Source organism: Aphis gossypii, chromosome 2 (assembly GCF_020184175.1).
Source record: "Aphis gossypii isolate Hap1 chromosome 2, ASM2018417v2, whole genome shotgun sequence".
In the NCBI taxonomy this organism is placed as follows: Eukaryota; Metazoa; Arthropoda; class Insecta; order Hemiptera; family Aphididae; genus Aphis; species Aphis gossypii.
Window position 1 is genome coordinate 16,553,879 of NC_065531.1, and position 25,828 is coordinate 16,579,706.

Genomic DNA, 25,828 nt, shown 5'->3' on the forward strand with positions numbered 1-25,828 from the left:
GCGCGACACGCTCGGTCGCTCCTCCGCGGCCGGTGTGGAGGGTAATCGGCGGCGGCGGCGGCGGAGGCGGAGGACGTTTATCGCGGTTGCGGTTCCGTCCGCACGAGCGCTCTGCCCGCGTCGACCGCGTGCACGCGAAACGTTCGGTTATCACGTCTTATCAGCGCGGCAGTTATCGCTGACACTCGCACGAGAGGAAAACACCACTTCAAAAATCATTGTTCACTTATCTTCGCGACTCTCCGTCATCGACTGGCGCGACGGACATCGCAGTATTGCTATATATTGGCATATTGCGCACACGATCGTCGGTCGGTCGGTCGTACTAGTCGGCGGTTAGTACTTCCGATACGCTTACACCACACATGACTTAACTCGCTGTGATCTTAGGTACTTAACGTCTTTCCCCGTCCGCGTTCTTCCTCTTTTTTTCTTTTTTCTTTGTGCGTTTATTCGCTTCGTTACTTCTCCGGCTTCCGATCTCTCGCCGCCCCGCCCAAGCTCGTATAGTCTCCACCGAAATGAAGTTTGCCGAACATCTCCAGGCCCACATCACGCCGGAATGGCGGAAGCAGTACATCAATTACGAGGTATGTGTGTCCTTAGAACCAGAGCCCTTCCTTGCTCGACATGTTCACCACTCACTGACCGTGTTGCTGATCTCCTCGCTTGTTATTGTCTATAGGACATGAAAGAGATGCTTTACAAAATCATAGAGGAAGCGCCTTCAGTAGAGTCCACGGATCCCGAAAGCCTGCACCGCCGTTTCATTCAGTTCGACGAACACTTTTTACAGTATTGCGAAAAGGAATTGGCTAAGATCAACGTATTTTACTCTGGTTTGTCTTACTAAATACTCAAAAATATAACAGTACCTACTCTGATTTTTATTATTATCTATTTATTATGATGGTTTTGTTTAGAAAAACTTGCCGAAGCAATGCGTAAGTTTTCAACACTAAAGAATGAGCTTGACTTGCTTTCATCCACTGCAATAAAAATGAAAGATTATGGCAAAAAGTCTGATTCCAATAAACTGAATTTACCTCAACGCAAAGTACAAGAGCTTAAATTAGCTTTCAGCGAGTTTTATTTGAGCTTGATACTTTTGCAAAATTATCAAAATCTAAACTATACTGGTTTTAAAAAGATTTTGAAAAAACATGATAAGGTTTGTATTTTTTAAATAATATCTTAGTTTAAGCTTCATTTTTTAAATTCATAATACCTACTTACACAATATTATGCTGTTAAATTCCTAGATTAGGTAAATTATTTCTTATTTATTGTGTTGGATTTTAATATCATCCTGTAGAATCTAATACTAATTTATTATTACCTACTTAATTGATAAACTGTGATCTCAAATATTCTTACTGTCATCAATTTGTATACTCAATTATACCTTATCATTTGGTTTCTAATTACTTTCTTATAATTTAATCCATTTATAATTTTTTTTTTGTTATTATTATTTGCCTTTCTTTATTTGATTAACTAATATTATGTTGAAATAGTTTTATGGGAATTCTGTTTTATCAGTATTTTTAAAAAAAAAAATAATTTGTAGACATTGATTTTATATTTTCATAGTTATTAGCTATTTTCCAATCTTTTATTTGTACACAAATAAAATTGGTATGTCAATAATAAATTAGTCAACCAATTATGTTTGTACAATTTAAATTACTTAATTGTTTTGTCTACTCTAATGTATTATTTATGATAATATTAGATGAATGATGAAATTACTGGAAGTGTTTGACTATGACTAGTTTTGTAGTTTGTTAGGTTAGATTGTATTAAAAAAGTGATTCTTACATCTTATAAAATGGACGGATTATTTCTTAAAGAGATTAAATACCTTTATGTTGGATTAAATTAACAATCCTTTAACCTTTAATAAATCAATTGTGAGCTAATGATCCATCAAACATTACTTAGTAGTTCATTATTATTCCATTAAATTTTATTGACCCATTAAATTAATCAATTTTTTTGTACAACCTGGCATTAGGTATTTAAATTATAATGATAGGTTATGAATAAAAACACAGTACAACAATTTTCTAAAAAAGATCCACATCATTTATAGATATTTAAGTATTTGTATAGTTATGCAGTTACATTAGGTTACATCTATGCAACTATACATGTCATTCAAATTTTAAATTATTCAACAAACATATTTAATTAAATTATTTGATTTTATCTGTTTTATACTTATTTTTATATTATATTATTTTTATTGTATTTGTTGCTCATAGATATAATATGTACACATAATATATAAATATTTGTGTACAAAAATAAAATATTAAAATTTTAATAATTTAACATTAGTTTATATTATTCAAAGAAAACAATTATATTTAAATACTTTTATCATTAGTTTTAAATTTTACACTTTTCTTTAGTACTAAAATAAGCCTAGATAATGTAACATTAAACATAATAATCATACTTAATTATATCTTTTAAATCATAAAACTTAATCTAAATGTCTTCTATTGATTTATCAATTTTGTGTCATGTTCCACTATTGTTAACTAATGTCTACTAATAATAAATATATATATTTTAGATAATATATTCTTAGTACTATCATAGATTTCTGCAATGAATAATAATAAAGAATAATATCTATCAATTAAACTTATTACATTTATCTAAGTACCCTCTTTTAATGTGATTACTTTTTTTAGCTTTATTCAACTAAATAAGAATTTGTTTAAGTATAACCTATTTTAATTTAACATAATTTTTTTTTATGTATTCATAAAAGCAACATATTATAATTAAATGTATACCATATTTAGTATATTACACATAATTGACACTGAGTATCATACTATCATATAGCAAAAGCTTTGTGGCCTACTTTAAGAATTTAACCTAACTGATTGCCCACTTAAAACACACCCAGAATCTCAATTAATAATAATATATAATTTTTGTGAAATATTATAAATTTTATTTTTTCCTTTAAATTTATCTTTGCCTTTATTATAATACCTATTTTATTTGTTATATTTTTAGGACTTGTTTCGGTTATTTTGTATTCGTATTTATAAATATTATGTATTGTAAAATTGTGTATAAATTATTGTAATTATATTAAGACTCCCTACTCTTATCACAAGCTATTGCTTATAGAGAGTAAGTATCAACTTAAATGTTAATTTAAAATTTAAATGTAATCATTATTATTACAAAGTTGAATAAATTATTATTTAACTTCTCTCACCTTAAAAAGCTTTAGATATACTGTGTCCAATATATATATATTTATATTTTTATCAAAATTTTTTTACTAAATTATTACATTTCAAAAACTTATATGTTTTAGTTGTTGAATAAAGAAAGTGGTGCAAAGTGGCGTCAAGAGCAAGTAGAAATATCTCATTTTTATACAAATAAAGACATATTACGTTTAATTAATGAAACGGAACATACTGTTACTCACGATCTGGAATTTGGTGATCGTCAAAAAGCTATGAAACGGCTAAGAGTTCCACCTCTTGGCGAAACACAAAGTCCTTGGACTACTTTTAAAGTAGGATTGTACTTAGGATGCCTTATTGTTTTGCTAGTTGCAATTTTCATTTCTGGTGAGTGCATTGTACCCATAAGTATAAAAAAAATTATTTTTAAAAATATTTGATTTATTGTTTTAGCTACTTTTGAAAAAAATACCAACATTAAACAAGCATTCCGTTTATATCGTGGACCATTCCTTATAATAGAGTTCCTTTTTCTGATGGGCATAAATGTTTATGGATGGCGATCTTCTGGTGTCAATCATGTCTTGATATTCGAACTGGATCCAAGAAAGCATGTCACTGAACAACACCTTTTTGAAATTGCAGGAATCCTTGGTGTTGTGTGTGCTCTTAGTATTTTAGGTTACTTATATTCTGATGCTCTGAGTATACCAGCATATATAAATCCATTGTCTTTAGTAATTTTATTTACACTGCTGATGATCAACCCAATTAAAATATTTTACTTTGAAGCAAGATTTTGGTTGTTACGTATAGTAGTAAGTTCATTATGTGTATATATATATATTTACAAGTTGTTTATTTATTTTATAAAATATTTGAAGTGTAAAAATTATATTTTAGTGGCGAATGGCTTGTGCTCCATTTTATTATGTCGGATTTGCTGACTTTTGGCTCGCTGATCAATTGAACAGTCTGGTAACTGTTCTGCTTGACGCTCACTACTTGATTTGCTTTTACATTTACAATAATAATTGGTATCAAACTTCAGGTAAAAAAATCTCTTATAAAATATTATTTTTAAATTGGTCATCAATATTAATTTTTTATTTCAAAAATTTTAGATGTTAAATTTAATGTTGAGGAATATTTTATTTCAAAAATGATAGTCAATTGTATACCTGCGTGGATTCGATTTGCTCAATGTATTAGACGTTACAGGGATACTGGTGAAACATTTCCACATTTAGCTAATGCTGGAAAGTATTCAACAACGTTTTTTGTTGTATTTGCAAGAGCATTGTTGAAAAGAACGAAAAGTAATTAGCCTTTTAGACTGTATGTTTATTACTTATAAATATGCTCAAATGTATTTAACTATTTTTTATTTGCTGTAGATAATTATGCAGATAGTTATGACAATCCATTCTTTTTCTTTTGGGTCATTTGTTCTGTGATAAGTTCAATTTATACATACACCTGGGATGTAAAAATGGACTGGGGTTTATTCAATAACAATTCTGGAGAATATACATTCTTAAGAGAAGAAATTGTATATGATAATACAGTGAGCTTAATTTTTATTTTATTTTGTAGTCAAAAAGACAATTTTTAATACTTATGCAGTTTTAAACACATTTAAATTGTGCCACCAATATCTTATGTTATGTTAATAGAGTCAAATTAATAAATTTTAATTAATATATTTTAGGGTTATTATTATTTTGCAATTATTGAAGACCTTGTAATTAGATTATTGTGGGTTCCACAATACATACTTACAAGTAATGGCATTTTAAGTACTGAAATGGCTAATTCTTTAGTATCACCTCTTGAAGTCTTTAGGTAAGGAGTAAAATTTAATGTATTCAAATTATGTATGATTTAAAAACCTATTTTTAATTACTATTAATATGTAAATATTACAGACGGTTTGTATGGAATTTCTTCCGCTTAGAAAATGAACATCTGAACAATTGCGGCAAGTTCCGAGCAGTGAGAGATATATCAATAGCACCAATTGATTTCTCTGATTCTGCTCAAATAGTACGTATGATGGATGAAGATATGAGTGTGACAAACAGACGGAAACGTAAACTTCTACCATCAAAAAAATCTATTAAAGAAGATAAATTGCAGTTAGTTACTGATCAGCATTCATATTCCTTGGATTTAACTGAATAAACCAAATAAAGAATTAGCATAAAATATTTCTACTTTATTATTCCATTACATTTTGTATAGAAATAAATTGTATTTTTAATAATAGACTTTGTAAGCTCAAGTATATATATATATATATATTATATATAGTCGAAAACAATCGAATTTAATTTAATTTTTAGAACTTATTTTTGATGCAAGTTGCTTAATGTATTACTTAAAATGAAATAAAAAAAGGGTACTGAAATGATTTTATACACTTACATACTGTGATCTCTAGTTTAATTAAGTAGTATAATATTTTCAATTAACCTTGGTATAGTATTCGCTAAGATTTTATTATGGATACACGGAAAATTGATGCCTACCTTATTTTATTTTTTCTTGTGATTTAGAAAATAAATAATATTCAATTCAACATAGTGAAAACATGTTTTCAACATAACTAATCTATTAATTACTCTTACTATTATTTGTTAATGTTCCTTTTAAATGTGTTTTCCATGAAAGCCAAATTAGTTATAATTAAGGAATTAAACTATAGGTGTACACATTTATAAAAAAATATATTTTAAATAACTATGATTTATATTAATAAAACCTTCAGTATGAATGTCACCTGAATTGTCATTGTGTTATATTATTATAATATTAAAAATAGTTTTATAATAAAAATCTGTTATATTTTATTTATTCATATATTTATTAACAATTCATGTTTGTTAAAATGGTTAATAAAATATTTAGAAATTTTATCAATAATTAAACATTGTTTGTGAACTTTTTTATGAAATATTTTAATATTTATTTAAATAACTATGTATTTTAGATAATAAGGCTCACAAACCCTGGTATAATTTAAGTAACAGTGAAATGTTTCAATTATTAACAATTTATATTTTTTGAACACGACAAGAAAACAAAAATTGTTGTTAAGTTTGAAGTAAAGAGGAAAAATTGTTATTTTAGCGTGAATATTCATATATGTCTTTAAACTTCAATTGTTCAAAAACATGTAAGTGGTTTAGTGTTTTATTATTTAATTAGTCAGGTTGACTAATCAATTAACCGATTGATCACTGATCAGTCTAATAATATAATAATAAGCATGAGTGATGAACACTGTTATAATGATTTTTATACCTATCTAATATATATCTATCTTATATCTAATAAGTACTATTAGGTATTTACTTACTACTATTCTGTATTTCTGTACAAATTGTATAAAAGCAATAGAATACGCATTTATACCTACACTAAGAAAAGAGACATTAAACTTCAATTATGAACTCGAAGACAATCTGTACTTTAAGCTAAAACATAAGAGTCATAAATAAAATAATAGGTAGATATAATATATATTATATTTATTTTTATTTATTTATTCAGACAGGTATTTTTATACACTTCATTTAATAAGAAAATTAAGACATTCTATTCGCATTTATTATAAATTTATATTTTGAGGTACCTACCAGTAATGACTCAATTATTAGGTGTAATAATATATATGTTACTAGGTACATTTACCTATAAGTTATAACCTATTTTATAATTCTATTGTAATTCTAGATAAATAATCATGCATCATATAAAGGTGGCTTATAAAAGTAGTGATTATGTTAAGAGTAAGCTCCAAACACAATTTTTTTTAAAAATTATTATTGACATTTTTAGAAATTTATTCTTACTTCATTTGAACTTTGAAGTCATTACAAAAAGAAAAGAGAAAAATATTAAAAAATAAACTTTTTTTAAATTGTTATGGTACTTTTTTTTTATATATATTTTTTACCAGAATATTTTTCTCGGAATTTAGAATTTCAAAAATAAAATCTCGAACTAGTAATTAAATAGTTTTAAATATTGAAACCTTTAGTATCTAAATGGAATAGTGCACCAACATTTTATGAATTACCTATCCCTGTGCCATCCACCACTTTCCTCATTTAATCTTAAATTTATTTAATCTCATTTAAAATCGGGACTGAAAGGGTTTTAAATATCTAGCTAATCATAATTCATAAGTTATAACTAATTAACAATTATCTTATACCTATCTCTAAAAAATAATACTTTTCGAGAAAATGAGTGTTTACTTTTAGATGAATCATTTTTTATTAAGAATCATACTAAATTACCTGATTAGTGATTATCTATACTTTAGACAACTAGACAAGTAATAAGTAATAAATACCAGTGGCGTATTTAGGATTTATTTGAGGGAGGGAGATATGACTAAAATAGTTTTTCTACCTCCACGAAATATATGAAGATACCTACTATCAATTTATTATAACTTCATATAGGTAGGACAGGTAGGTACGGTACTACGGTATGAATCATAACTAATATAAATTATACTTAGAGCTCGGATTTTAAACCATAATAAGTAACTAAAAAAGCTCACGATTGTTTTAAAAAAGCAAAAAAGGAAAATAGATTTTATTTATTTAAAAAAAAAAACAAAAAAAAGCATGACCAATAATTAACACTAACTGGTTATAAAAATGAAAAAAAAATTTGAAAAATTAATTTAAATTAAAAAAAGAATTATTTGCCATGTATTTCCCTAGATTTGCAGTAGTATATCTGGCTCTATTCTTCGACAGAATAATAGAATATCTTATACATAGAAAACGAACTCTCTACATCATCTACTAAAGTGATCGGTAAATACTTCAAAGGTTTCAAATTAAAACATTAAATTTTAAATATTGAAACGATCGATATCGATATTCTAGGCATACTGACCGTATCTAGGTACTGCAGGTTACATGTAAATCGATAATCTATACGTTTCATACATTTAATAGATAAACAAACCGATAACGAAAACAATCATAATCCAATATAACCATTTAGTTCGCATTCTGGGTTTTTACATTTCATATTAATTCATTTGTTTTTATAACAATAGCATAATAAACATATTATAATAGATCCACAGCTGGAATAATTTAAAAAAAAGCATTTACATAAAAAAGTAAAAAAAAAAAATTGATTTATTTGATATCATAATGACCTGAAACGAATTTATGTAAAAAAATTAGATCTCTATCTCATGTATAAAAAAAGAAGCATAGGTATGCTTTAAAATCCTAGCCCTAATTATATATGTTCATAGTAGGTAGGTGAACAAACCTTATAATTATAACATATTAAATAATTTACATAATGTACATAGAATTTCTTAAATATGTTTTTTATCATTTCATAAAAGCTACCTAATGCTAATATCAATAAGCTAAAAAAATAAGGGAAAGAGATTATATCCCCCAGCTCATCTCCCCCCGTAAATACGCTACTAATAAATACCATATATTTGTTTATTAATTTATGCTAAAAAATATCAACTAGCGAAGTTAAAATTTAAAAAAATAAAAATAATAAAACATCACTAACATAATATAAGTAGACAGGGGCACACAATTTTATTTCATTATACTCGACATAATATATTTATATTATGTACAATAAAAAAACATCGTCCACTTACTTTTTTAAAAATAATTTTACACGGTTATGATACAGATATTTCATATTTTCATTGATTAAACATTTTTTTTTTCGTCAGCCCAACACTTGTATGACATTTTTGCATAAAATTATTCCATGGTTAGAGTTTGAACCTCTGACAGGAGAAGGTCCACATTTCAGTACTTCGTATATATATATGTATATAATATATAACACGTCATACTTAGGTATATAGGTAAGGTAACAATTATAACAACCGAAACTAAAAAAAAAAAAAAACCATCGTTGGCCCTCACAATGATTTGTCATCCGTTACATCTTGCATATTATATACCTATATAAAGTACCTACATGCATATTATTATTAGTTTGTATAATACAATACAGTTCTACACAAAACATTATTTTAAATATTACGTAGAAGTATAAATATTTAATACATATATATATATATATATTATGTATTGTTAGTCACATTCACGTCACCTTATACGGTTTTCGCAACAGAACCGCGGTATACTACGATAGCTGCGACATTATAGCATTGGTGTTAGGTGTATCGTCCACACACTAATAAATCACAATTATTACTGAATTACGTGACCTAGGTGTAGCTATATACTTACATATTATTATAAAAAGCTACACATTCTAAATGGTTGACAGTCTTCCGGTTCCGTTACAACGTTTTTCAAACATTATGACATATAAGATATATTATATTATATACCTAGGTAGTAGGTACCTACTACGCGTTGAGAGTCTTTGCATTTTTGATATGAATATTATTGACTCGGCATTATTACACTTGTCTAGTGTTCTGATGTTTGAAGTTTGAACAGTTAAATCAGTTAATGCAAATATATAAACCGTTTAGTCGACTTGCGAAGTGCTGAACTCGGTTACAGTGCGGATGAGGAAACTCTACTTATATTTACATTTAACAGGTATTGACTATCGTTTTACACATTTTCAAGTTATTGTTTTATGTTAAATATTCTACTGTTGCACGCCACGAACACTTGAAATACGCTTACCAGACCGTGTATCTGCGCAGTTGTAGGTGTACCTATATAATATTATAATTTATAGGTATTGTTTCGTACCTATATGTCAATTTATACGCCCAAGTATAATAAATGAAAACTAATAATAAATAAAAATAAACTTAAAAAAATGTAATATGTTATAGATTATATAATTATACAATGTTCACGTTTAAAATACTTTTAACGTACCTATAATCTGTATAAATAAATGTATTATAATATTCTAACCTCTAGGGAATTTTATTATAGGTAGGTATATGATACGCCAATTTATTTAGGAAGTTTAGGCATATATTATAAATTATAATCATGTAGCCGGTATTATAATATTATATTGGTAAACTACCTATAGCTACAAGAAAGAACGTTTCAGGAAATATTAACGAATCTATTTTAAGAACAAAATATTTAAGTTTATAATTAATAGATAATTTAGTTTAATTTCCTGAAGTTTAAACTACCTAAATATATATAGTATATTAGTATATATTAGTAAATGGTATATTATTCAGTTTATACATATATTATTGTATCTATAATAATTATATGATAACGTAAATAGGCGTAAGAGATATTTTGCATAATATTATTTTGTTCTTCGTTAATTTTTTAAATTATAATCCATTTATTTTGTGTACTACCTCGCGTCCTTGCGTACAGAAATCGATTCATTTCGATTATAGAACATATTATTATTATAATGTTTTCAATATTTATACGTTTAACGAACTCTGTATTATACATATTATAATATTACCTATATAAATATACAATATTGTCGACCTTGACTCGTATTAAATTATTTTATTGCTATATACGCGAAAATGTAAATGATTTATACTTAACTTTACTGGTTAAATTGATTGGATTCTGTTATCTTATATTATTATGTTTACTAAATTTATATAACATTATTTTATGGTAATGATTGAATGTGGTAAAATACAAACTATATACTTACATAGCCAAATGTAGGCTTGGTTGTGAGTATGACCTATGATTTATACTCATAAATTGACAGGTAAAGGTATAACATAATAATATTATTATGTCCCTATTCCACTTCCTCCCGGCTCCATCATGACAACCATGTATTGTATATTAATATATATTAATATTATTAAGTGCTGTTTTGTATAGGCTTGTGCAGCTTTATTTGTTTTTAGTATTTAATAATCGGTGCACATCAAGGTCATAACTACGGCTCAAACTACGTAGACAAAAACATAGACTCGTTTAAAAAAAATCACCGGCCGTTACGAATTTGGCTTTATTTTTCCAGCTGAAAATACACGTTAATTTATTTCATGTTTAAACAACCAATAGGATTTTCCAACAGAATACATGTAAGTAAAATAATATCTATATTTTATAATTTTAAATTTATATAGATATTAAATACTCAACGTTTTATAACTTAAGACGACTTTATATTATTAATTAATTTATGCAATAAATTACGAATGAACGACATGATGACGTGTATTATGTACCAATAATTATTATACAATAATATTATACTATTATGTCGTTTCGTAATAATTGTATTTAAATAAATGAAATTGACAAATCTCGCTAATCGTACCTACTACACGATTATACGAATGTATACTTCAATGAGTTTAAAATTATTATATAAATCAAACAATGACTATTGTAATTTTTATTATTACAAAATATAAATAACTAGGTAAATAAATAATAATATGTAACATAGAATATTGTTTAAAAATTATTTACTTGGTCAGTTGTTCTATTAAGTAGGTACCTATACATTTTTTTTAAATCGAACTTGTAATAAAATATAAATATAAAGATAAACCATCTAACTAACCTACCTGACAGGTGTCTATATAGGTACAGCGAACATGGATAAACAAGGATATACATAGTCAACCACGTTTCACCTAACATATTATATCTACTCATCGTTCACCTCAGTTTATCTTTTTATTTATGAGTTAATTCGAATTCTAATCAAAGCATTTAAGCATACTTAAAACCCCTTTTTTAAAATGCCTAGATTTGTATATTATTTAAGGAGTATCTTATGAGCTTATGGCAATACTATGGTTTATATTGAAATCGCAATGTTTATTTTACTAAAATTGTTAAGGAGACGACTATTTTGAAAATGTTGATGTACCTAAGACATTTTGAACTAGTACTGTATTAGTCATTAAGTTTAAGTAGTAAATAGTAAATACCTATTTAGTATGTAGTCCATGATGGATTTAGAAATTAGATTATAGTCTATAATTATTTAAAAATGAAGATTATAGTAATTAATATTAATTTACTTATTTAACCTACAATTTTATAATTTATAAAAAATTGTCGAGTATAATAAATACCAAGCTAAAATACCAAACTAATTATTATATATTTATATTATATGTAAATAACCATGATTAAGTAGTAAGTACTATTGTCTTTTATAATATATAATATGTATGCATTTAAATTTTATAAACAATTTTTTCAAATTTTGATCAAAAAAGCATAAAGATTTAAAAAAAAAAATTCATAAGCTTAAATATGTAGTTTGTAGTTGGTTAAGATGTTTTTGGAGATAAAAGAACGCTATTTCAGGATTTGGATCAGATGCTATTATATCAGTATCTTTACCTTGCATCCTTTGTGGACATGACTATAATATTTAACATAAACACCATACAGCATTACTGCATACAATTTTATGTACATAATATTATAATGGTTAAATATATGTATTTCAAATTTCAATGGTGTACCTGTACGTGTAGTAACTCGTATGATATATTATTATATAAAAATATATAATATTATGTAGTCAGTAAATAGGTAGAGATACCTAATAGTAATATACTTTCGAAAAATAGTAAAAATTATCGCATTATGACTAATGGGAGAGTAATACTGCACTATACGCTATACTATACTATACTTCTGTATTCACAAAAATAACTGAGCCTATTTGATAGAGATGGTGTTATAATTAGTTATAATAAGATGTTAATATGTAGATATTATCTATTGTGTTTAATACTTTAATGATAAAACTATAAAAGAATACACATATGTAAACAACACATGATTATGAGATAGCATATTGAAAACAAATTATGTTAATAACCCGATAAGTGACGATAGTTAATCATTGGACAATATGATATTAAGTATATTATAAAGTTGAATGTAGTTACTTGATACAATTGTTTATATTTTACATAATATAATAAAAATAGATAAAATATAAATTTATGGCAAGTTTGTGAAATGTGACCAATATCTGTTATTTATTAATTTAATGTGAATTTGTCAAAGATCTAAAATGTCGGGAAAATTTCCGCGATCGACCATTTGGTCGCCCCTGTGTTATAGAGTGTGATGACGATATGAATGTATAATATTAAAATCGACGTGCATTGGTGAATTAAAAATATTAACTGCGTGATAGAACTCAAAGAGCAACACGCGTTATAATTGAAAAATTGATTTGTTACAAAATATAATGTAATGTGCATGTTGTATTATGAATTTATTAAGTAAATTACTATTATCAATTTATACTATACAGTGTATCATTATTCATCATACAATGAACGTATCTATGTAATTAAATTGGTATAATTATCTAAATAATTATAATATACATAGTAAAATATAATAATATAATAATATTATTATGTATGCTGTCAATTTAAGCTGACAGTTATTATCACGTTTGCATTTAATTGAAAATAAGTAACTCGTAACTCTACAATATATTTTTATGATAATACATTTTGCGATTTTCATAAAAACTGTATAGGTACACATAAAATGTTTCAAAAACCACTCCGATTTATACATACACAATTCATCGTTAACGGAAATCTTAGTAGGAAAATTCTCAAAGAAATGTGAATTACCAACGAAATAGAGAGACTTAAACAAAAATCTTTTATAATAGTGTTGACTAGTCAATTAACATTGACCAGTAACATCTTCATTCGTGTCATTCATCAGCCCTTGTCAATTGTATACATATTATTATTATTATACTCTTATGCATAGTATTGTATGATCATCATTTATTAACTCTATAGGTAACCTTTGGATACAACATTTTGCAATAATTTTAAACTTGAAATTAAAATTATATGCTCTTTAATTTTATTTGCATTACTTATTAATTAAGTTATTCATATTGAGAATACATTATGTATTAGTAGGTATATATCATATTTTCTGAAATTATAAATAAAAAGATAATGTTAATCATTATATATACGTACAGATTTGTACAGGAAGATTTGTTTGTGTATATGTAGGTACTACCTATTTATGTAGCACTTAACAAACATATTATAATATAAATCCTATACATGTATATCGGAATACTCCTAAGTCCTAAATAAATATTTTATAGATTTAATTTTAAAAAGATAAACTATTAATATTTTTTAGACAGGTACTGTTTGTATACAAATTAAACGTTAGGTACTATATAATAATATAATATTATTATACTTTAATATAATATACATAGTTGTCTAAATATATTATTATGATATTATAATGTAGATATGTGAAAATAAAACATTAGCGTCGGTTTCACGAATAGAGTAATTTACGAAAAAATGAACAAAGCCGTGTCGTTTACCTAAATTATTATTGTATGTTATGAATATTCACGAGTTAAGTGTAAAAATAAACACACACGTCAACGTCTGTGGTGCAGAATTGAAAAGCAATTTCTTTTTTCTTATTTCAAGGTTTAAACATAATATAAGTACCTTATATGGCTATGTGTAGATGTGTTTAATAAATTAATTAAGCTGCTATAATATACCTTTATATATCTATTACATTAATATAGGTAGTACAAAGTTAAAATCATCCAAATATTATTTAATAGGTAATCATAGATATAATAATATACTTATGTATCTATAGAAGTTAATAGTAAAACAGTCATGTATAATAATATAAAATATTCCATCTGGTTTAATATTATACGTAAACGTATTTTGGCTAAAAACATTTGCTTGTATAAAATATAGGTATGTCATACTATTATTTGTTACTTGAGTATTATTAAAGAAAAAACGCAGATCTAAAACATAAAATACAGTTTTACACGGATTGTGCTCGCTGTGCTCTACAAAATTGTATCGTATATAATTTTGCGTCTTTACATATAATATACAAATATACCTATGTAATTTTAAATTCTAATACAATAGTTGTTAACTATTCAATTAAAAGTACATATTGTTTTCATGGTATGTTTTACACCATCCCTCTCGAATCTAAAACATTCAAGTGTATTAAAGAGTTAATTTTTATATTATATGTGTAGGATATATATAATATATAATCTATATACATCTCTGAACATAATTTTGAATTGTGTGCGATTGTTTATCGTTATCTTTAACATTTTAGATAATAAGAAATTGTACGCACCTGTATTGTCCCATGTTGAGGTAAGCAAACTTCTGATAATCTTGCAGTCCGGTTTTTCGTACAGATTTTTTTTTTAACCTAGCAATATCTAAATGTTATATAATGTTTTTTATCAGTAGTGTGTGGGTTTTTCTCTGAAATTCGAAAATCAAGGCTGAATAAGATAATCTGTTTTAAATTCTTAGATGACCCCTATATATATCGGTGTATCAACACAATAATAATAATATTATTATGCAAAAAACAAATCTCATTGTATAATTGGTCATATAATTACACAATCAACCATTATATTTTATCATACATCCGGAGGCGTTAGTATAAATGTTCTAATAATTATTTTTTTTTCACAATAAAACATACACGTCATCACAAATTACCTCGAAATTTCAGAAAGCGTTATTTCGTAGAAAATTTCATTAATTAATTAAACATCGAGGGTGTGTTGCGATTTGTATCTTTTTAATAAGTTTATATAAATGTCCTCGAGTATGAAGATATATAAATATTAAGTATTCATAAAGAATCGAATAAAAACATAAACATAATTGTATTAAAGTATATTACAACAGGTGTGTCAAACGTGTCAAGTATAATATTAATATTATAATATTTCGTATACTTTCGTATACTCGAAGATATTGATAAAAAAAAATTAAATTAATTTTACAAAATATTAGCCATAATAAATTTGCTGTGTTTGGCAATAACTAGGAAACAATGATCACCTGCAGGACTACTATAAATATAACATAACAACTATATAGATACGTGTATATTATGCGATAAAACAAAAATTCCGAATATAAAAAGTAATATTTTTATTTGCGTCGGACACATAACAATTTATTTGGTTGGATCCAATTAATAAAAAAATGTATTGCAGCATGTGTAAATCGGCACATGTTTACGTCAATGACTGGATTAAACGATCAATAATATCGTTCGTAAATATTAAAATAGAAATGTTTGTTTAATGTGACATCAAACAGGCTACATATAGTATCACACTAACTGATAAAAGTTGTATCAAGTGATACAAGTAGACAAATAGAAATTTCAGGCGGGACTGCAAAGTTTGAGCACATTTAACGAGAAGACGTACTTAAGATTTCTATTGTATTTAACTAGGTAGCATAATTATTTGATCGGCGCGTTTTTGTATACAATATAGTAAATATAAAATTATTATAATGTAAATTAATATATATTATTATTATTTATGATGTATGGTGTGCAGTTTGTTTCCACCAACGACTTATTTTCTGCAGGCTCCTGATATTTTTGAATCGTAACGGTTTTGGAATCACGTTGGGTCCAATTATTTAAATAACTTAACATAAACAATACACCTTTATATTTATTGTAATATTATGTACGCTCTGAAGTCTGAAACATATATTATAATATAACTACTATATTATTGATTGTGACTTTCAAATTCTTTTAAAAATATGGCTACGGGTATTGCATTATTATTATTGTACCTGCCTATCACATCCGCTGTCAATCGCAAAACGCCAGAAGTGCTCTTGTCTGCAGTATATGGCAACCATATTATTTGGGTCATCTACAGTGGATTAAAGTACATAAAATTCTGCCTCTCTTTGGAGTATACAAAACGAGATGCAGACATGCTATTATTAAACTAAAATAAAATTTTTTTAATAAAATCCGTTAGTACCAGCTAGTGTGATTTCATAATGAATTTAATTTAGCTGTATTGCGCAGTTATCCGAAATCCTTGAACATATTTTATTATGTACCTATATTTAAATATTTATCTAGTCTAGTTATTTGCACGTCAAGGAAATCAATCGAAATCAAATTATTGCTCCATAGATTTGTTTTACAAGTGTTAGTTTTGGAATCAATTTATTTTGTCAATTTTTATTTTGATTGTGAAAATATGTTAATCTTAAAATTTATCAACATCTGTGTACTAAATTTAATAAGATAAGTGCCATACTCATAAAAGTGTTTTTTGGGTGTTTCAACCCCATTAAGCCATATTTACATAAAAAATATTTCTATACATATAATATGTATATGCTTAAGATTTTGTTAGTATATGTTTCATAATCATAAACTAAAAAATTAAAACCTCTCTAAAAAAATCCTAACTTTATTTCCAGATTAAACTAAATGTATCACAAATATGAGATGTCAATAGAAAGAAGGTTCGAATTAAAACTTAAAGAAGATCAGCGTGACTGTGTGTAATAATATATTCATTTTTTTTTACCTATATCGTAAACTAATTGATTTTTTTCTTTAACTTTCATATTATGAGTTAAATTTGTTTTAATTATACATGTTGTATAAACGATAACATACACTTTAAATTATATGAAATAAACTTTTACTTTGATAAACCATTTTGATATATAGTAAAGTTAGCAGTTATTTACAAATAATGTGGTACATCAATATCTAAATTTGTTTAATTTCACACTATTATGGTCGAACATAATTTTATAAATGTTGAAATGTTAATAATTAAAATATTTTCACATTCAAATATTCTATAATTTTTTTTGAAATTTAAAACTGAATTTGTTATTCCGAATATAAATTATAATATTATATTTTGTCGGTAACACTTTCTTTGTATTCAGATCATTTTTTTTTTAAACGTTTTTAACCTCATAAAATAATAATTTATCAGTTTTCTAATCATTATTTAATGTGTATTGATCTTCAATCAGGCATAACCGGTTCAAACAGATACTGGTTATCTAGTTTTATATTGCTAATATATTCATATATACTATATACAGTATGCCAATATGTATGTATGTGTATGTTTTGAAAGTGATCTATATTGATAGATTATTATTATTTTGCGCTGATGGATAGGAGGTTGTTGTTATAGATCTATACAGACTATACGGTGACCGGAAATGACAACAAGTCGGTATGTTGACCTACGAAGTGAAAAGTTTTTAATATTTGCAAAAAGAAACGAATGACGTGTGTTGTGTTGCCTAACATATATATCCTTAAGCAATGAACACCATAATATTATTATAATAGGTATTAGGTAAAGTGTAAATCTTCAAGTACCTACCTATATTGAAAGTTAGTGTTCTTCGTCGTTATCTATGTTTAAATCGTTTATAATTTATTATATATATGTATACTGCAGTCTGTTATGTTTATTCAATTTGTTTTTATTTTTCATATAATATTAGTTTTAAACCCTTAATAAAGAGTATTATGTTGATGCAATTGCAGATTTTTTTTTAAACATTTCTTTACTGAGACGGTTGGTCTTTGTCAAAACAGTTGACATTTTGAATACAGATCAGAGATCGTATAATAGAATCGATGAATATTATACGAAAATAAAGCTTATAATCAACAACTTATTAACGAAATATGCCACGATTTAAAAAATATTGTCAAAATTAAAGAACTTGTCTACTTAACTTTAGAAACTATTCGTGTTAATTGCAGCTATAAGTATAAAATATAAAATTGGTTTTGATACTCGTACATTTTCTTTGTTTTAGATTTTGAGAGAAACGTGTAATAATGTACTTTTCTGCGAAGCTCCATCGGATATTCTACTTATGCACGTGTGCTCTGAAATCACCACGTTCAGGAAAAGTTCGTTACTAATTATGGATTCTAGTTAACGCAGACGTTAAGCTCGGGTGCTTATGATCCCTAATGGAAATCATCATCGTCGTCATACACATAGAACTCTCAATCGTAATCATTCAGGATCGATAAGTCTGCAGTGGATTTCGGACAAATTTTCGGAATCTCTATCCACACAGTCTACCGCAGTAATCCCAGAAACACATAAATGACGAATGGTAATAACCCAACCCTCCAATATACATCGCGCGAACTGCTAAAGTCCACCGATTGTTTTTACAACAATAATAATTATCATCTATACGGCGGCCAAACGTCATCCATAACAATAATATTATTATTACTATTACTATTATTATTATTGACATACAGCAAATAATGTGACTACGCATCGTGTCGTTTCGGTGCTGCACAAGTGCGAAACGGTACCGGTCGACCTACATTTCGGGTCGACGCTCGTCGAACTTTTTAAAGAAGAGTGGCACGAAATTCATATACGTCGCCAGCGGAGACGACAAGACGGCCGTACTATGCTCGACCCACTTAACTCCAATATAAAATATAAATATATATACATATTGCGATAAATTTGCGTCCACCGACAAGCTTAAAACGTGTGCACATAGAGGAGAGCTCATAAAACATATACCTATATACGTCGTATAATACCTAATACAATATAATATATATATATATATTATTTGCACGCGCTCGAGTACGCACACACGCCACACACACGTATGTGAGCATGCACCTTTACATATATTATAATAATATGATATATTTTATAAGAGATTCTGATTGACATTGTGAAACGGTCGGATCTCGTATTATTATATTATCGTAGATCGTTATTATTATTATTGTTGTGCTGAGAGATCATTCACCTTGACCAGAGAGGCGGTGCCCTGATGTTATATTATATTAATATATGTACACTGTGTACACTGTACACACACACACGCACACATCATTATCATCATCATTCACACACGTCTTATAACGTACACACACATATATATATGTATAATATTATATAGATAGGTACCTAAAACGGCTATCGATCGTGTAACGTGCGCGCACGCAAGACGGGTCTGCGAAAAATCGAATTCGCGCAATCACGTTAAAACGCAATTAGTACATTTACCTAATATATAAGTACCTTCAGTATTGACACCTATGTATATATATATATAAGATTATACACTTAACCGCATAAAGCAGGCGTATAAAATGTACATATACATATATTGGTCGGTACACGAAATACGTCTTCGATGTCTGCAAATATATTACGAATATTATTATCGAGTTTTTTTTTTTTTGCTAACACTGTCTCGTAGTTTTCACAATACACGCGCGTGTACCTACTCGTTTTTTTTTTTTTTTTTTTAATAACGTCGCAGTACAATAAATTACTAACATCATTACGTGTAATATGTACAAATGTCGGTGGTAGTAGTATAGCAATATTATTATATATAATATATTATATAACACATACATCACCGTCGTTTACCGGTTAGGATTTCGGCTTCTGTTTACTCAGCTTATACCTATAAATTAACGTATTTTAATTATCGCGTCGTGTATAATCATATTATAATTTATAGGTACATTATAATTTTTAAGGACCGCGGTCGGTTCAACCTGTACTATAACCGCACTGTCATATTTATGATAATTTTTTTCTTTTTTAATAGCCCTACAACGTTATAGCAATTGACTTTGTAAAACATGGAGAATAATTACTCTGAATTTTTTTTAAGTGGCCACTCTATGAAAATCTGTGCAAAAATCAAATATCGAAGAAAAAACGAGTCTGTAAAAATTACTTATATTACTGGTAGGTACCACTGGTACCAGACGCAAGACTGTGCCGCAGTGACTATTGGCATAGACAGCAAACATTAAAAGGGGTGAAAGAGTCCAGTAAAATAATTATTATTCAGTTGGGGTAGGTATAACGACATTTTCGTTTTTTGAAATAAATATTTCGAGTTAAATTATATTCATAAATTGTAAGTTATTTCGTTATAATTATTAGTATATTGCAGTACTAAGCATTACAATATTGTAATTAAATATTGAAACACAACTTTTAGAAAACAATGGTGAATAAAAAAATTTATAAATATTACCTGATTATATAACGATTTGTAAAGCTGATCTTCACGTTTAATTCTTGTTTTAAATTATCAATAATTTTTAATATTTTTAACCGTAGACGGTTTATAGATAATAAAAGTATATTGTAAATTTATAAATAAATACATGCATTTAAATGATCAATTACGAGTATATATGAGAAATTGTTTAAAATATAGTTAGATTAGTTAAGAAATAAATACTCACAAGGCTCCAAAACCAGGACCCACGCGGGCAAGGGGACAGTCCGCAAATGGCTAAATGGACGTCTACGAGTTGGTTCTCGATTGTCGAATTGGTTCCAAGATTGTCTACTGCATGGTAACATACGAGTTGATTTCCGGATTATCCACAGGTAATAAACGAATTAGCTTCCGCAAGCTTTCATGATAATACATAATATGTTTTCACTAACTTTGTCATGATTGTTTTCGAGGTTATTTTTCTCAATATTATGTTTAAATTATTTATATTTAAAAATGATTTGCATTTTATTTTCTGTGCAAATCCAACATTCGATATTTTCCGATAGTTCTTTTTAGAATCCGTGTTTAAAACCATTAACTACGAAGAGCTTTTTATTTTTCATCATTTCCATTTTAATCCAAATGCTTATATTTCAACAAATATACGTGTGCCTAGGTTAATTATCACAAGACTGATGAGAAATAAATAATCAATATACTTGATATAAAATTATACTTATAAAACTTTCCAATATCAAAACATCTTAAAACCTAATACATTTTTTTTAAGATTATCGATTTGCACATACTTTGTAACAGTTACCAATAAAGTTATTTTTTCGGGAACCAAATCCACATTAGGTATCCGTTCACATTTGTTCCGTTAAATTTGTCATTGGTCGTCGCACCGTTAATCTTTATTGTTTATAATATTTTCAATTATCTGCAGTCATCACTCATAAAAAACAACAGCTGCAATATAAGACTAAATATTATTATGTTGGCTTTACTTGGCTAAAACGCTAATTATTATTATAGAAGGGTGAATAAAACTATCGAAAAATATTAAATAGGTACTGTTTACATTTCCGTTCTTGGTCATCCGTGATACATATATTTTACTAACCTTATCATTATTTTATATTGACATGATATTATTATGTTCGATGAAAGTGACGTTTGTCCCGCGATGATTAATATTTGTGTATACGAAAAAGAGCGCCGACAGCGTCCGGTATGCAATTGTCCGCGGTCCGACGCCTTAAGGTAAAAATTAATTTACGACCATTATACGCGACATTATACGCGTGTCGTATCTATATTGCGGTGTACACGGAGATATTCATTTGGCGTTCAAGGATTTCGATTGAACTACTTAATACATTTTGACAAAATGCCAGTAAAATAGATTGCTGCATGTTCGTTGACCTTGACCGTCATTCGAGGAAACGATGTATTACATGCAAATTTAACGCCTCGTTTTCAATTCGACCCTGTGTGTATGTGCGTCGTTCTAATGGGATCGGTATTTGGATCCGCGAGTGGCGAGTGACCTTGACAAATCCCAACGAGTGCAAAATACGTCCTCGAGTTGTTAACCGTTTCGCGCGTACGTAGAAAAACACAATATTTTTTCTTAAAAGAAAAAAAAATGTAAGTACACTTCCGACGCATATTATATTATCTTCTGCGTAATTGAAACTCGTAAAAGCGTCCTCGTCCACCTCATATAAGGTTGTTTTCGAATCCCGATCAATGATGTGTATGCGTTCGTTCGGGCTTGCATTTGCGTACTGTTCCATATTATTATTAACGAATAATAAATTGATATCATTCAATAATGTACACATACACGGACACGTGATTGGGTGGACAGTCTAAAAATATTATATTAAACGATATAGCAGTAATCATTAATGTTGAATAAATAAATAATTGTTGTAAACAACATGACAATTCATTTTTATTTACACAATATAAATAGATTAAACATAGGTATAATATCAAAAAAAAAAAAAAAAAGAAATAATAATAATAATATTTAAACAAATCAATTGACGTATATAATGTAAACCTATATATATATATATCATATAAATATATTAGAGGTAGGTTAAACTAAATATTATGGTCGTGAAACGAACTTTTTAATCAATATCGAGCCGTAACCGTATAAAATATTTTGTTTGATACCAAATTGATTTTGAACCAAGCTATAGGTACATAAGTAAATTTTGAACATACAAGTAATTTAGTTATATATAATTTTATTAAATTGTAGTATTTTAGACATTTTTCTCCACAGATTTGTGTTGAGATACTCGTCAGTAAAACATTTTGTGTTATTTTAAATTAATCTAATAATTAATTATTTATTGTATACAGTTTACTTGAATAACTGTTTGCATTCAACTAGTAATAACTAATAAGTATAGTTAAGCTGTATAATCAAACAGATCAAAATTATAAAATAAGATTTATTATGAACAATAATTGTTCAGCAAGTAAGAACGTTGATTTTGTAATCAATATAAAACAAAAAAAAATTTATATACGAGCTATTTTCACTAGTTAACAACTCGATGTCGAATAATTGGATTTACTTGTTTTTTTTTCAACAATTTCCCAAGTGCACATCTAAAATTAAGTCTTCAGCAAAACTTTATTAGTTCGCTTCAGTAAAAACACGTGACTTTATTCTTAGAAATGTTATAATAGTATATTCAATTTTCTTTGGTTTTTTGATTTATTAGAAAATTTAAATTAAAATCGATAAAAGTAGAAATTAGAAAAAACGCAAGTTTATAAAGAAAGAAAATATAATTAAAAAAACTATGTCAATAAATAACTGGTTGAAAACCAAACTGTACTGTATATAGTTAACTTACCATTATTTGTCATTAAACTTGATCTAATTATGCTTAAATACAATAATGTACATGCGTTTGTGATTTACCTTTGTACAATTTATTGAGTGTACGTATAATTAAAGTGAATTGAGTAAAATTAATTTTTAACTAGTTAAACCAATTAAAATTTATAGTTATTTTGTTTTTCTATACCTATACATAATATCTAAATATTTGAATAAGTACTTTAAGAAATCATAATATACATATATAATATATATATTGTATATATGTAAAGGTAGCGAAACGTTAAGTAACCAATACTATTCATTATTCAATAAATTTTTTTCGAAATATTTTTGAGTATCATTTGAAATAAAAATATATTTTAAAATATTTAACTTAATTAATAATTCAGATTTTATTAAATTACAAATAAAATAAATAGTAATATAATAACAAAATAATATGAGTCATTTTTATATGGTTTATTTATAAAAAAAAAAAAAAAAAACCAAAGAGCATCGTATTAAATATTAATGTAAAATGGATCATCATAATAATTGATACAATGATATTCATTTCATTTTTAAGATATCGTTTGATATCGTTTTAATTATATATAATATATCTAAACAATTATTTAGACCTGACTATCGGTTTAATACTTAAAATCCTTAAAAAAAACTTTGAAAATGCGAACGATAAATAATAATTATTGTATTTTATAAAAAAAAGCCATCATTTTTCTAACACACGCTTAAACATTATTAATTTAGTATTCAAATATATGTTAAATCAAAATACATGATTCAATATACAATGAGCAATGCATTAACGAGAAGCAAAAACAGTAGCAGGACAACAATGAACATCGGATGAACGGGTAACGATCTCAGAAGCCTTATTTATGTTCATCTCACCCATAGTTTTCGATAATTTAAATAGGGTGAGAACCGAGACAGAATTGGTTTCTCAAAACCAGAGTCTAAAAAATCATTTGTAAGAAAAACGACGTAGTGCAGGATTCTCCAACTTAGGGCCCACCAAACTAATTAATGTTTTATTGGTTTTCATTGTTTTTGTTTTTAATTTATTAATTTTTTCATTTGGTGTGATTCATAACAATTTAAAGTCATACTTATATACTTACTAAAACCAATAAATAGTAGAAAACATTTTACTAATTAAATTTGATCTATTACTTTTTCTTTAAAAAATGTTGGTCAGCGATGAAAAAATGTATCTAAGATTTGACCTGTCGTAAAAAAGTTCCAAGACCTTAGAAAAATCTATGCAGATGATTAAAATTTAAAACCAAAAAAAAAAAAACGTCATAATATATTGGTATGTATTGTATATATTCTTGAAGAGTTATTCATATATGTCTGAAAGTTTGACATTGCATGTAGAGTTTATTAAAAAAAATAATTATTAAAATTCAGGTATAACATTCATAATATGTATATTATATTATGTATTATACATTCACATAAAATATGCGACACATATTTGTGTTTAAAATTGACATATATTTATCATTTTATCAAGTTATAATTTAAGATAATAGTCGCTCAAATTTTTTTTTTCACAAGTACCTAATATAATTAAATCAAACCATTTAAATAAAATTCAACACATATGTTATCAAATGAAATAATATTTAAAGAATATGTTTCAGAGGTAAAACTATAGATCAAAATTACCTTTTCCGGCTTTAAATTATTATGCATATATTTACATGTACCTATAATCTGTGTGCTCAATTGTGATATTTCTATTATACTTATTTAGATTCTCACGCTTATTTGGTAAAACATATTAATTCAGTAACGCATCGCTGTATACAAAAAGAATCATCCACATGGAAACCGACTTTACATATTTTCCAAGTTGTGTATTCCGAA

The 25,828-nt window shown here is 26.8% G+C and overlaps 1 protein-coding gene across 1 annotated transcript; it reads left to right on the forward strand.

Annotated features, from left to right (window-relative positions):
• Nucleotides 1-100: 100 nt before the first annotated feature.
• Nucleotides 101-5,805, forward strand: LOC114131551 (xenotropic and polytropic retrovirus receptor 1-like). Its single transcript, XM_027996800.2, has 10 exons — nucleotides 101-590; nucleotides 686-839; nucleotides 924-1,171; nucleotides 3,350-3,611; nucleotides 3,678-4,042; nucleotides 4,128-4,275; nucleotides 4,349-4,543; nucleotides 4,622-4,791; nucleotides 4,936-5,069; nucleotides 5,153-5,805. The coding sequence occupies exons 1-10, from the start codon at nucleotides 522-524 to the stop codon at nucleotides 5,406-5,408; spliced, it is 2,001 nt and encodes a 666-aa protein (XP_027852601.1). The 5' UTR covers nucleotides 101-521; the 3' UTR covers nucleotides 5,409-5,805.
• Nucleotides 5,806-25,828: the final 20,023 nt, after the last annotated feature.

What these genes read in the sequence shown, in the direction of transcription:
- LOC114131551 (XM_027996800.2), top strand. Translation starts at nt 522, where the DNA reads ATGAAGTTTGCCGAACATCTCCAGGCCCACATCACGCCGGAATGGCGG. An exon ending in TTTGGTTGTTACGTATAGTA is followed by an intron (nt 4,043 to 4,127) that starts GTAAGTTCATTA and finishes ATTATATTTTAG; the next exon opens with TGGCGAATGGCTTGTGCTCC. An exon ending in TCACCTCTTGAAGTCTTTAG is followed by an intron (nt 5,070 to 5,152) that starts GTAAGGAGTAAA and finishes TAAATATTACAG; the next exon opens with ACGGTTTGTATGGAATTTCT.